The 15,170-nt window shown below is 37.7% G+C and overlaps 1 protein-coding gene across 1 annotated transcript in view; it reads left to right on the top strand.

Annotated features, from left to right (window-relative positions):
* The window catches only part of ANKAR (ankyrin and armadillo repeat containing), a 71,510-nt gene that overhangs the window by 6,110 nt on the left and 50,230 nt on the right, over positions 1 to 15,170 (top strand). The window contains 6 exon segments of the mRNA XM_082397476.1: positions 722 to 1,357; positions 5,686 to 6,123; positions 7,663 to 7,826; positions 8,469 to 8,572; positions 13,373 to 13,553; positions 14,676 to 14,895. Coding sequence (XP_082253602.1) covers positions 757 to 1,357; positions 5,686 to 6,123; positions 7,663 to 7,826; positions 8,469 to 8,572; positions 13,373 to 13,553; positions 14,676 to 14,895 — 1,708 coding nt within the window. The 5' untranslated portion in view covers positions 722 to 756.

Genomic DNA, 15,170 nt, shown 5'->3' with positions numbered 1-15,170 from the left:
AAATTCTGTGGCTCCACTCCAGGCAACTGGATCAGAAACTCTAGGGTAGGATCCAGCAATCTGTCGTAACAAGCCGCAGGTGATTTCAACACAGGCTAGATTTTGAGAACCACTGTACAGAGGGGCCAATTAAATGAAATATTGTGTATAAAGAGCTGGGCAAATAGTAGATGCTCAATAAATAGTGGTTATGGAAAACCACACAAAAAAGGAAAAACCCAAGCATAGATAACAGAACAGATTGGTGGTTGCCAGAGACAGGGGGTGAGGTGGGCAAAATGGGTGAAGGGGGTCAAAAGGTACAAACTTCAGTTATAAAATAAGTGAGTCCTGGGGATGTAATGTATAGCATGGCAACTATAGTTGATAATAAAATCTTGAAAGTTCTCATCACAAGAAAAAAAATTCTGTAACTATGTATGGTGATGGATGTTAACTACATTTATTATGGTGATCGTTTCAAAATATATACATATATCAAATTATTATGTTGTACACCTGAAACAAATATAATGTATGTCGTTTAAAAAAATTTTTTTAATTGAAAAAAATTTTTTTAAATTTTTAATTGAAAAAGAATTTTTAATTGAAAAAATATAATGGTTGACCATGAAACAATTAACGTGATAAAGATGAAAGGTACAGATTTATTTCTTGAGAAATTCAGCTTCATTACCATGGTAAATTTTATTGCTTGTCTTTTCCTTTTTATTCATTGCAGAAACTTCAGAAAGGACACACTAGAATTAATTAGAAATGTTAAGATTGCCCAAAAAAGGAGCACCTAGATTTGATCAAATTCAAGATGAAGAAACTTACCTGGAGAATTTAGCAGTACAGAGAAATGCTTCTGCTTTTTTTGAAAAATATGATCGGAGTGAAGTACAAGAGTTGCTAACTACTGCACTAGTTAGCTGGTTGTCTGCCAAAGAAGATGTCCACTCTCAACTAGACATCCCGTGTGGAATTATGAGTCAAATAAATAATGTAGCCTTCTCCACAGCAATCCTGCTGACTCCTGTAGACCCTACTGCCCTCTTAGACTATAGAGAAGTCCATCAAATCATAAGGGAATTGGCTGTTGGAATTTATTGCTTAAATCAAATTCCTTCAATCAGTTTAGAAGCTAATTATGATCAGAGTTCTTCTTGTCAATTACCTCCAGCTTATTATGATACCAGGATTGGGCAGATTCTGATCAATATTGACTACATGTTGAAAGCACTATGGCATGGAATATATATGCCCAAAGAAAAACGAGCTAGATTCTCTGAATTGTGGCGTACCATCATGGACATTGATCCAGATGGGAAGCCTCAAACAAATAGAGATATTTTTGCAGAGTTTAGTTCAGCAGGTAAGAGAATTTAATTTGTTTTATTTTTATTAGAAGCCTTTTTTTAAAATTTAAAAGTAATTTATCTGTGGCTCAGTTTTATGTGTTTAGCCAATGTTTCTTGAAAGAGATTTTTTGAATTACAAAGAGTCTATCTTTTCAATAATTAATAATTAATTTTTTTCAATGTCACCTTCTGAAGCTTGGTTAGGACCTGAACCACAGAAGTGTTCATTTGCTATTTACTGTATCTGTGGCTAGACTTCTGTGAAGTTCAAATGCCTGGGAATAAGATTTGCTTGATGACACTAAGGCACCCTGACTCACCTGCTATGGGTTTGGTTTCCAGATGTGTTTCAGCTCTGTAGCTTTTGTGTGTACCAGCAAGCAGTACCATCTCTTGGAGATGGTACCTCTGTGTCTCAAAGACAGTTTAGATAGCTAATAGCTCATATTTCTATGCAAGGTAATCAACTTCTGTTGAGAGCAGACTCCAAGAGTATTGAGTATAGGCAGAAATTCTCCCCCTCTGGGTGAGAATTAGTCTGTGATGTTGGTGGAATCAACAAATGTCACTGGATAGGTGCAGAGTACCTACGATTGAAGGATCACTGGCTTCTAAAAGATTATAGCTGTAACTGGAACCAAGAAAATCTCTTCTTGTTGTTCAGGTCCTTGGGGTGATTAGGGTGAAGTAATGCAAAATGCTGCCAGTAATGTCTAGTAAATTCCATTAATTTCTGCATTCCCTTGACTGGTCTGGTAGTTCCTCTTAAAGGGTACTGATACTTTGGCACATGCAGATGCATTGTTGAAGAGAATATGGCACGGTCAAAGTCTTAAAAACACTTGTTAGCATTCAACCAGAAGTGCTATCATTTCTGGTAGTTTAGGACCTCCAAGGCTAGTTGAGGTCACATAAATAAAATGTATCTAAATTAAGATGTCATTTTGATGTCAAAGATGATAGAGTAGTTGATGACTCTTCTATCCTGGAAGTTGTCTAGTAATCTATTCACTACTCACTGGAAGACAGTAGGGAATATGGCACAAGCCAGATAATGTTTCTGCCTGCTTGCATTGGCCAAGATGTGTCTATAAACTAAGCTACACCGTTTTCCCTTCTTGATTGAGATGATGCCAGGAACTTTGTGAAGATCTGAGCTCCATGGAGGTTAAGGATCAGCACGATTGGATGGTGGTTTTTAACAACGTTAGAGCTTTGACAATCCTGACAAAAATTGGGTTTGCTTTTCTTCCCTTTTTACAAAGATTACTTTGAGACTCTCATCAGAAAGGAGGTGGGACTAATGAACCATCATTCCAATCTGGCATGTGTCAAGCAAAGCAAAAGCCAGAGCTGACAGATTGACTGGTAAAGAAACAAGGAGCCCTTTTTAGATCCAGATATCTAGGTGGAAACTCCATTATACAAGTCAAATTCTGGAGAGCAATCAGGGTTAGAGGTGCACATTGAGGATTCAGACATTCATATGTTAAAGTCACAAGAGCCTTTGGATCATCCAGTGAGAGCATCAATAGTAAGAAAAGAGATGGCCAGGGCAGGAAGGAGCACATGTCCTGTTTTGTATCTACGGACAAAGGGCTCCTACTTAGTTGATGATAAAATCAGTTATATCAAGCAACTTTGTGGCCCAACATCTGGTCTATTGAATGTAGCTGTCTGTCATATCTGAGGCCACCCTCTATGAGTGGTGCCTCACAGTGGTGCTCCTGGTGGAGGAGCTCAGAGACACATAGAAACATTCTAATCAAGCTGTAGGTGGAGTTGGGGAGCACCCAGAGACTAAAGTTGTCTGTCTTCCATGGCTTACGCTTTCAGGGGTGATATTCAAAATAATTAACCACCAGCACAGCATGAGCACTGGCCAATCAGAACAGACATCAGCAATAATGCTGGAACAGGATCTCAGAGACCTCCTGCTTGTCATATGTACCCTTTGCTGGATCATGGAGCTTTCTAGGCTATCCCAGGGAAGGGAGGCATTCAAAGAGCTCAGGGCTGTAGCAATTTAATTTACCACACAATATGGAAGATTTCAATATTTTAACAATGTGGCCATATTGATACGTAACTAAATATCAGTCCCAGACATTTCGACTTAATTCTCCTTTTCTGGATAGGAATTCATGTCTTGACTATTATGATTCTACCACTAAAATATCTCAAAATCATCCACTTTGCTTTATCTCAACTACAACACCCTGATACAGAACACTCTTTTCTCTAGCCTTACATACTGCAACTGCCTTCTGGCTGCTCTCTCTGTCTATAATCCCTTTTTCACTGAATATGAATGAGGCTGGAAATCTTTCAGAGGCAGTCACTACCACCATGTGCCTTGGGAAAAGTGCTGTGTATGTTACACTAAAGCGCTTTGTAATATTGGCTGCCGGACAATCAAAGAAGAGCATCATATGGGGATAGAGATATTTTTCTCCCTCCACCACACTTCAGGAGGCTGCTGAAGAACCAGCAGCATCAATATGCTTCAGGCACTGTAACAAAGGTATAGTGCAAACAATTGTAAATGACCAAGCAGCACACACTTGAGATGTGCTGGAGCGGAGTTTTCAGGGGGAAACTCCCAGAGGCAGCAGCAGGAATAGGTACAGGTTCCCCATCATGCACCACATCTAGAGCATCACTATGAAATCCTGCAGGGTCAAGCATCAGATTCCAGGAAAGGGACCTGGACTCTTAGAAGGTGGGGCTTTTATGCTGCATGCTTAAGGATATACAGGGTCAGACACCAGCATACAAGTGCAAAGTGTATTAGCCTAGGTTACCCCCCAAATTAGGGCCTGAAATGAGGGCTTAAGTCAGAGTAGTTTATGTGAAATGACTCCAAGGAACAGGAGTGAGGGACAGGAAAAGTGAATAGAAAAAGAGGAGTCATCAATCCAAGGATAATGCTGTTGAGCTTTCATCACTTGAATAATTAGGGACGGTTTTGCTGGGACTCTCTGGGGAGTCACATAGAATACGCTTCAGGATTGTCAGCCCGAGGGATGGAAGAGGAGAGCATGTTTTCCCTGGCTTCTCTCCTTCATTAGTCGAAGGTTCCATGAGAGTTAACTCCCTCATGCAGATTTGTTCATCCGTCAGAATGGTGGAATGGGTTCCATCAGGAGTCCAACACAGCAGTGGCAGAGAAACCCCAGGCCAAAAGTAAGGGCCACATGGTGCAGTCAGGTTACATCTGTGTGGAGCTGGTCCATGCAACGACAACTAGAATGAAAAATATGGTCTGGGAGGAAGTGAGGTAGGGAACAAAAGGTGTCTGATATAGAGTGTGACTCATGGAAATTTGGCTCTAACCCTGTGCTCTCAGCTTAGTCCTTGTAGTTGCCACTGTATGGTGGCAAGATAGTGGCGAGACTTGCTATTTCATATTTCACATTTGGGGAAACAGCACCTCCTCTCGACTTCGAGACTGGGTTCAAACCTTGCAACTGACCATGTGATTGCCTTAAACACTGTGCTACAGTGAATTTCCAAGGAACTCTGTGGGAGGCCAACTATTTTTTTGGGAGGGAAGACTACTGGGAATCACTGAGGCCAAGTTAAACTTCACCTCTTTAATACCTTTGCACTGTATAAAACCACCGGCAAACACCACCTTTAAAAAATGGTAGCAACAGCAGTGGAGCATAGAGCCCACCAAAAATCTGGTCGTATTATCCAGTTTGCTTACGGTTCTAAGCCGTTTTCTCAAGCTTTGATTAAGGTTGTAAATATCTTAAAAAAGACAATTTGACAACAAGAAACAATTTAATTTCATCATAAATGGGAAGAAAATGTAATATAAAAATTGTCATTCATAATATAGAGTAAAATCAAGTTTCAAGTCTTGTTTCATCATGATTAGTTGGTAGGAAAGTTATTTATTGTATATGTTTAGCTTCTGTTATCATCAAAAAGAAGAAATATGTAATATAGGACCTGAAAAAGCAAATATACTTTATGCCCAAGTAAGAAGCTGATTCTCTGCTTAAAGGAAGATCACATTTCTTGTTGTTCTTCCATATTTTCTTTGATTAAAGATGGGACTTATGTTATTATGTTTCCATGGTGTTGTATTTCTCCAAAGAGAATGAAAATCAATTCTTTTTAATTCCGCAAGCTTCCATCTTTCTTTACTCTGCTTAGTTACCACGTATCTATCTGTTTTTATTCTTTGACAATTTTATTGGCATTTCATTATCCCTTTGCTGTCATTTCGGTAGAATTTCAAGATGAAACTCTGTCTTCAATCTACTCTGTTTATCCAGAAACCAAGTAAGAAATTTTCACAACCTAAAATCTTTCTTTTTTTACTGTGAAGGTTTGATAGATATTACAAAGGATCCAGACTTTGATGGCATGTATGACGAAGACATGAATGAAGATCCAACATACAATCCCAATAGCCCTGAAGAAAAAGCTGTATTTATGAAACATGCTGAAAATATTCTACTAAAGTTGACATTCAGTACCACACAAGTTCAACAGTGTGAAAATGTTTTTATATTTGAAACAGCCTATTGGCTTACTAATGCTGTAAGATATAATCAGGATTATCTTGACATTTGTACCTACCAGAGATTACAGCAAAGGTTATATCTTCAAAAAAAGATTATTCAAAAACACTTTGAGAAGAAAAAAGAAATCAGGAAAGGGATAGGATACCTAAAATTAATATGTTTTCTGACTCCATTTCTACTGAGTTTAAAACAGAAGATGAAAGTTCCATATTTAAGTAGTCTGCTTCAGCCTTTTTCAGGTAAGAGTATCACCAAAAATTATATATAAAATGTAGATATATATTGAACTTATATGTAAATTCAATTTTGTTTCTAGTATGTGGGTCCAAGCATGTAACCAAGCTGTAGCCTGTTAAAAAGCAAACTGTAATGTCTCCAAAGTAATTAAAAATACTTGGTATATTCACACAGTACATGGTATATATTTATATCAATTATAAGGACTGTTGAAAGACTTAAAATGAGTTCTGAGAAAATAGGGAAATATGCTATGTTCACGATGGGACAACACTACATTATATCTCATTCAAATTATAAGTTCAGTGCGCTTCTACTCAACATCCCTATTGTGTTTTTCATGAAAGTTTAGAAGTTGATTCTGAGATTAATATGGAGCAGTAAAAGATCATGAATGCTCTTACATTTCTGAAAAAAAGATGAAAACATATTAAAAACTTTAGTAATATATTGGTATTATAACAAAGAAATAGACAAATGTAAGAGAATAGAGAGCTTAAATAGGACCATGTTTACATGGAATTTGACAGGAATGCAGAGCAGACTATTCTTCCCACCCAGATTAGCACACAATTTGTGTATTTTCACTGGTGCTCAAACTTGTAGGCTTATTATAGTGGGCTTTCTATTCAGATGGCAAATTTTAAGTAGAAATTTTATAAGTCATTTAATGAAAGTTTGTGTCATGAGAATTATGATAGTGAAGAGTATAATCCATATCTGTAAACTATTTAAAAATGGACTCATGACAACCCTTGTCCAGGATGGGAGTGGGGAGAATGTCATGTGTATGGAACTGATATGCTTAAAGAGGATGTTAGCTATATCTGTAATGTCTTATTATTTAAATTATTGGAAACAAATATGACTAAATATTAATAATTAATTTCCAGGTGGTGAGATTAAGGTGTTATATTTTTCTTTGTACTTTTCTAGACCTTTTGCATTTCTCAAAATACATTATATACCTTATATTGATGAAGCTATATTCTGCTAACAAGTCAAAATATTGAATAAACCTAACCCTTGCCAGGATTTTAGAAAATTATTTTTCAAAATAAATGTCATATGTGTAGCTTCATTACTTTCCAGAAAAATGGGCTGATTATTTTTGTCATGTGAGAGATACCCACCTTTTTCTTTATAGTGTCTCTCTTTTCCTTAACTAGCTCAGGTAACTTTTGTTTATTTAACTAAAGATTCTTCACGGCACAGAGTTTCAAATCTTTTCTGATAATTGGGGGTAAAATATTAGTCTTGAGCTCATATATAGTAATCAATAAGTAAAATAATGTTTTGATTATTCTTTTGAAATGTCTGTACAATGAAACTACAAAAAAAGACCAAAATGTATGATATAAATATATTTTAATATTTAAAATATACATTAAGAGCATGAATAAATAGACTGTAATTGCCAAGATTTCCATTTCACATAGAATTTTTTCATTTTATGAGAAAGAGAATTTAGACCTCAAAAGTATGATTGCCTATATGCTGTTATTCAATTTTTAAACAAAAATTTGTTTTCATTTTTGGAGATGACAAGGTCAAGACAGAGCGAGAATTGCCTCCATTTATTTATGGGCGAGATTTTAAATGCCAGAATTTTCACTACAAAGAGGATCAGTATTTTCATGTTCATGGAGGAATTGAATTTGATATCAGCACTCCTTCAGTCGAGAATGCTTTGGAAGATTTTAAGGTTTAAATTATTATTGTTCCTGAAATGGTTTGTCATTTCACAACTCTTTTATCCTATTCTCCAACCAGAAAGAGGCTCTGTTGGTACAGGCACTAGGCAGCTCTCCAAATGATTATCTTCACAAGTCACTAATTTCTTCAAACATTACATAACATATATGAATTAAGTGCAAGTATATCTAAGGTCTTGTGTTAAATGTCAGAGATAAAATGATAAATAAGCTAGGCACAACTATCATCCTTGCAGAATTTACAGACTTCTAATGGACCACATTTGCCCTAGAATAGTTAACCGAAGAATACGGTAGAAATCCCTGAACATTAACTACATATTCTTCCATTTTTCTCAAAGATTAGTATTAGAACAGAGATCCTCTAGAGTTTGAGAACAAAATTCATCTGGAAAACATAATACATTTCAATTGTCATTGTTTTTCTACCTTCTCCATATTATATTCTTTTTAAAAAATTTTCCTCTTTAATCCAAATTAGGGATTGGATACATTCAGTTATTACCAGGGTCACTTGGGATTTTTTATTAAAAATTTGTCCTTTACAGGTATAAAATTTCATCTAAAATAAGTCTTAAAATTGTTTAGATTTGTTTAAAGATTTTTTTTTCGTAACATAACTTGTATTTTAGAACAATTTAGAAAAAATACGGGATTGTGCTGCTAATACATTTGCAGAAGATTCAGGATACAAAGAATATTACTCAATACCAGTCATGAAATTAAATGGAAAAAGGTAAGGAACTTTTAGTAATTATTCACAGTAACACAACTTGTTGAAAGCAGAAAACAGGAAAGTGTCAAAATGCAAAGGCTAACTTAAAACCTCAGGATGGAGATCCTAGAACAATAATAACCCCCGTGAATGACTACAGACTCTACAAAGTATTAAATCTTATATTTATTACTTCATACACCTTGATACATTCTGTGTAATAATCCTTAGACATTATAATTTGTTCTTACAATGAACACAGTGGTTAAATGGGGATGGAGGTGGGGCTCAAATCCTATGGGCCCACTGAAAAGCAATGGACTCAGCACACACCCCTTTGTTTCCGTAAGGAATATGATTTTAAATCCTCTTCCTCGGCTGGGTCTTGTTAAGCCTGTCATCTCTTAGAGCACCATGTTTCTCTCAGTATTTTTAGGCTCTTTTATATATGTTCTTGGATTTTTACAGCTTGGAAACTGAAATTTGTAAATAAGGGAAATAGAATGCAGAGGAAACATTTGAGTTGGAGGTAGAGACTTGAGATTTTAAAGCATATTGGAGTTTGTTTTGTATTTCTTAAAGTCATGGAAGTAGTAGAGAGGCTAGGGCCATGTCAGAAACTCTGAAGAGTAGAAACCTTTAAGGGGGGTGGGGAGTAGCAGAGAGAGCAAAAGAGACTGAGAAGGAATGATAGAGGTAGAGGAGAAACGAGAAAGTATGATAGCATGGAAGCCAAATGGGGAGAAGTTTTAAAATATGGTAATAGTTAAAAGCATCAAATTCAAGAGAGAAAAAGGCCAAGTTGATTTAAGACTGAAGAAAGCCCTCTAAATTTGACAATGACTTGATAAGAGAAGATGTGGTTATAGAAGGCTATGTGTAATAAGTTGAAGGATAAAGTCGGGGAGAGTTCATGGGATGTGAAGAAGTAAAGACAAAGATTATAAATTTCTTTCAAGATGCATGGCAGTGAGGAAAATAAGAGGAATAAGGTAGAGGGAGAAGCAGATAATAGATGAAAGGTGGATCTTTCCACTGAATACTGCTTGGATGCACACAAGGTACTAGAGCTAAAGTCAAAGACCATGTGGCTAACGGCCTCCATGATTTTGAAGGGAACTAAGAAGTAGATCTCACTCCTCTGGAATGGACAGTCGGTGTGCATCTCCCTGGAGGAGGAATCTCTGAGGGACCTAGCACCTGTAGACATACTCCATGTACGGTTCTTGCCAAGCTGGAGGCTCTTCTAAACAGAGGTTTATTCTCCCAGGTTCTAGTGTCTAGCGGGACATGAATGATCCTGGAAATGCAGGGAAAGAGCTGGAATGAAGGCTGTGCTGGATGAGGTTGTTGTGGGTGAAGGAGTATGGTTGGTGTAAGCACCCTGCCATTGCACCGTAAGGGATCCAGTCATATCACTGCAGTGGGATCTCATAGTGGAATTGTTTTTCTAGTTTCTGACTAATGCACAGCATTTGGTTATCAGTGTTGGCGAATTGTAGACGGATGGATTTGAATTTTCAGACTTTCAAAACCAGCATAAGCTTGTTTCCCAGACCCAGCCAGCATGGAGTAAAAGTGAAAGCCACAAGAGGAGTAGTAGTATTTTCCTGGCTCCTGAGCCAATTACCAGTGAACCTTCAGTTCCCTATAAAATCTACCCCCACAGAATTATTTCTAGAAATCTTGTATGCCCATGGGTCAGCACTCTCATCTACTATGACATATTTTCGGTCTCCTCCTTTCCTGCCTGGGCTCCCTGTAATGATCCACTGCTGGAACCCCAGAGCCCAACAGCCCCAAGAAGGCAACTCGATACTGATGTCACTGTTGTCTCTGACACTGCTGCTCCTGGTTACAGAGCTGGCCTCACCCCTGGACTGACTCCTCCTGATGTCTGGTAGATAGCACGCATCAAATGTGAGATGTGTTGAAGCCAATTCAATGACATAAAGATAATTTCTTTCCCAATTTTATTGGCTTCAAACAAGTGCTGCCTTGAGCCCCTAACAATTTGGTGCAAAAAACAGCTCTTTCAGTCATTTTGCTTACAGTTGTTTCTTTCTGTGTAGGGATCTTCTTTCTGTGTTGGTCCTGGACCAGAGAATAATCTGAATGATTGAACACATGCCATCTCAAAATCTCCCCTCTTCTTTGCTTTTAGGGGCACTGTTATTGGGCTGAGCTCATGTATCGTGATGTTCTCTTTCCTCAGAATGACTTACTTCCTAGGAGGCTCCCGGTTCCTAATGAAAATAGGATCATTTCCACTGGCCTTCCTGCCCTGCTTGGAAACATCTAAGTCCTAGATTCATTTTTGGCTCAGGTTGTATTCTTCCACCATACCAGCATCAAAAAAATAGGAGCCACAGTCGGATACCCAGGATTTGGCAGTCCATGAAAGTAGAATAACTCATGAATTATTAAAATGATAATGATTGGAGCAAATAGATGACTTGATACTGATACTAAAATGTCCTACGGGGGGGAGAGCATACCAGCATCATGATGCTGTTGTGGATGTTAGGAGGCAGGTCAGAAATCAACTTGACGTAACGGTGGCGTGTCCGGGAAGTGTGATGTTAGAGGGTCCTACTGCAGTCCCTAAGCTGCGTGCAGATGCCCAGGCAGAAGACTATGGAGGGAGTTGTTTAAAAGTGAAACTCCGCTAAAGCCCCTGCTGATGCCTACACTTTAAGTTTTGAGTAAGAACAGTGGTGTGTCACTATGCAGTACTTGGATGAGGGCTCACTCACAGTGCTGGCCATCCGGGCTTTCTGTGCTTCCAGTAATCATCTCTGTGTGGGCCAGTGTTGGCCTAATGCACAGGTTGTGTATCCAACTTTGCAGGAGTGGGGGTGGGGTCACAAAATTCTGAGGTCAGAGACTTTTTCAGGGTACGGTGATCTTCACCACCAGTTGCTTCTCCAGTTTCTAGGGTAAGACAGCTCCCTGCTGATCTTGGATGTTTGATTGGTATTGGATGATTAGACCAAATTTCTAAAAGAAATCAGCCTACCTTCCCTTGGTATTTGTTAAATTCATAAGTTTGTTTCATCGCTTGGGCAGTGATCTGGGAGTACATCACTGAGTACCAGGGCTCCAAATGTAGTCAGCAGCTTCTGATTCCATAGCAATTTCCCACAGCCAGAGCCAGCTCCCTGGAGAAGTACATGAAAAGACAGAGGTTTCTGACACTGGGTTTCTCTTGGAGCAAGATGATGTAGAGCTGGGCCAGCCAAAGACCAAAGGACATCCTTAGTGTAATCCCTCATGCCTAGATCTATGGACACAGTCTTGTGGGACTTGGGGTATCTGTATATGGTGTCCACTCTTATCAGTGTGTATAATACCAAGGAAAGGTGAGCCGTTTTCTTCCAGAAATTTAGTTTAGTCATCCAGTGCAAATCAAGTATCCGGGTCTGATCCATACAACTCCTTAAGGCCCGTTAGCCTATCACCACTATGATCTGAAAGCCTTCAAATCTGGGTAGGATTCAGAATACCTGCTTCTCAATTTCAGAGGCTGGAGTCTAGTAAGTTAGGCAAGTTCCCATTGATGAAGGTGGACAAAGTGACAAGTCCACCATCTGGCCTGGCACTATACTTGAGAGGTGTGGGTAAAGAAGCCTTTAGTTTATATTCTCGTAGTCTGGTTTCCTTTGGGGGAAGAAGATGGTGGATATGAAGAATGACAGCCTCAAATAAATGCTAACAGGTCCTCAAATATGTCTCCATCTATGCAGAGGTCTTTTATATTCAGAAAACTGGGATTGAAGTAAAGGTCAAAGAAGAGAGGGTATTAGCCCCTGATCGGTTCATAATAGAGTGTTTTCCTAAGATCTTCCTTTAACTGATCCATGGGGCCCAGTGATTCCACCTCAGCCTCTGGGCAAGGAGTTTCCTTAGCATAGAGAGTCACCGACTCACTTTCCTGGAAATTAGCACAATGGAAAAAACTTCTCAGCATCCTTAGGAGAACTAATAGTCCCTGAGCAGCAAAGTGAAGAGCCATGGGAGGGGGTTACCACTGTCAAGAATACTGTTTTTACAGCAATCAGTAGTTGCCTTTAGAGGAGAAACCCAGGTGACATTAAGAGGCTTCCCACTGGCAGAGGTGGGGACAGCAGCTGAGACACTCACCACTGAAATCTGGCAATGGGGAAAGGTAACTCGTGGCAGAAGTGGAGGAAGGCCACCATTTTCTTTTACCTGTGATGATAAGCAACCCCAGGGAACAGAGCCACTCAAGATGTTGTCATTGTTTCATTCCAGAGTGAGAGGGGACTGGGCCTATTGCCTACCTATGATTCAAGGACCTGGTGTGTTGGGGTTTCCCTAGCCCACTGTGCAGTGAGTAAAAGTCAAGCAGCCATTACCCAAAACATCATTCCAAATCAGACTCACGGTACACTCTTGAGAAAGCAAATATAGACATAACTAGATTAAAGGAATTAAAAAGTAAATTTGTAAGAGGAGATTAAGCAGATGGTTAGAAGGTAAACCTAGAAATCTTTCAACCAGAGTTAGGACTTTCAGTGACTTTTAGGCAGTGCCCCTAGTCAGTGGTATAGGAAAGACAGAGTCAATTAAAAAGGCCAGTATGGAGAAGATACTTGTTATAAAAGACCTGATTAATAACAGTTGATAACCATGTCATGAAAAAAAATACTTACAATCAAGTACATTTTAAACTATATTTTGTATTTGTTATAGAAAATTGTAATTGTTATAGAAAAAGTTTTGCCAGCATAGAAAAAAAGTAACAAATAACTTCCAAGTCAGAAAGACTTAAATTGTTTTCTTTATTTTTTTTAATAGCTACTATGTGATCAGTTTTGAACTTGAAACTTTCTATCAGCAACTATATAAGACACAGTGGTGGGGAGCCATAAATGAAATAGTGAACAATCTGAGACTGAAAAGACTTCCACTGACAGATGCTCAATTACATGAACAATTTAAGAAAAAATTTGGTTTCAAAAAAGCTATGAAATGCAAGGTATTTCAGTGATTACCACATAATTTAATGTAAGAAATTATAAATAAGTATATGTCTCAAATTTTTATCATAGGGATAAATAATAGGTTAAATAAAGTCTTCAATATGCAATTAAGATTCCACATTTTAGCAGCTGAAAAGCTCTACAATTCTGGATTACAAACTTCTGGCCAGGTTACAAAACAACCTGTTTATGAATGGAATAGTGATTAATCTTAATAACAGCTAAATATCTATTGAGTGCTTATTTTGTATGTCAGGCATACAAATACTATAAATTCTTTCAAGACACTGGTACTATTGTTATCAATCCTATTTTACAAATGAGACATTTGACATGCGGCGAGTTAAGGATCTTTCCCAAATCACACAGCTAGTAAATTGCAGAGGCAGGCTTCAGTTGTGGGGACTAAATCTAAGGAGCAAACCTGGCATCCTGAATCAAATCTTTGTATCTGCTTCAATATGCCTTGACTGACAGCTTTTGGAACTGATAAATTAATTGGTGAGCTCACCAGTTTCAAAGGATACATTGGCATTTACTTACCATTTATTTGTTTTAATGTCCACAAATTTTAAGCTTTGATAAACTATTAGTTAATTTTAAAATATTATTGTAAAGCAATTATACGCCAATAAAGATGTAAAAAAAAAATTGAGTAGTCAGAACATCTAAAAGAAGAGTGTAACATTTTCACCTCTCCACTTTGAGACATAGAGCAAAGAAGACAAACTGTATTCCTATAGCTATATATTTCAAGTCTCTAGACTTCTAAATTAGATTGTTCTTAAATCAGAGAGGAATTCGATGTCCATTTGCTTTTAAATATTTCAGAAGGATATTTGTTTCCTTGTTTTAATTGTCTCCAGAGAAGAAAGATCTACAACTTCTCCCTTAAAAAAAGGATGGGAAAAAAAAACTTCCCCAAAATATTTTTTTAAGTTCTCAATGTTTCTTTATAGCTCTAACAACTTCCTTGCCCACGGATCTTGTGAAAATTCTACTGTAATTGCACACCAATCATGTGATTATATTAATATATTTCATTGTACTTTTCGTCCTTTAACTAAACTTTAGGTGTATTTTGAAAAAACTAATTCTGGCCTTCCTAATAATTTTAGAGTATCCCATTTGGTATGAAGTCTGCTGTTGAAAGAGGATTATCTGCTGTTTTCCATACATTTAGCCGTAAAACTTCAAGTTCGACAATCAATGTTTCAGATGAGGCAGGTTATGCTATTTTCCATCAAGCTGCTCTACACAACAGAGTTCCAATCATATGTCAACTGTGCAATGCCAACTTCAATGTCAACCAGAGACGCTTTATTATACTTAGCCAAGGTACCATAAAGTTTTTAAATCTTAAAATGTTTTTCTTTTACTTACCCCTATTTGGCATTAGGAATGCATGTTGATTTTAGCACAAGGTTAAAATTTAGTATTGGAACCTAGAGCAGAGTTGAGGTTTTTGTTTCACTTATCTCAGAGAGGCTCCTTTTAGTTCTCTAAGTATCACTTGTTGCTCCCTTATGTAGTAAATATTATTTATTCATTTATTGTGTTTCCCTCATTTGAATATAAGCTCCATGAAGGGCAAGGATTTGGTTTAGTTTGTT

The sequence above is a fragment of the Balaenoptera borealis genome, assembly GCF_965194805.1.
Source record: "Balaenoptera borealis genome assembly, chromosome: 6".
Classification (NCBI taxonomy): domain Eukaryota; kingdom Metazoa; phylum Chordata; class Mammalia; order Artiodactyla; family Balaenopteridae; genus Balaenoptera; species Balaenoptera borealis.
The sequence above is the reverse complement of the archived record's forward strand: the minus strand, read 5'-3'. Positions and strand labels throughout refer to the sequence as shown.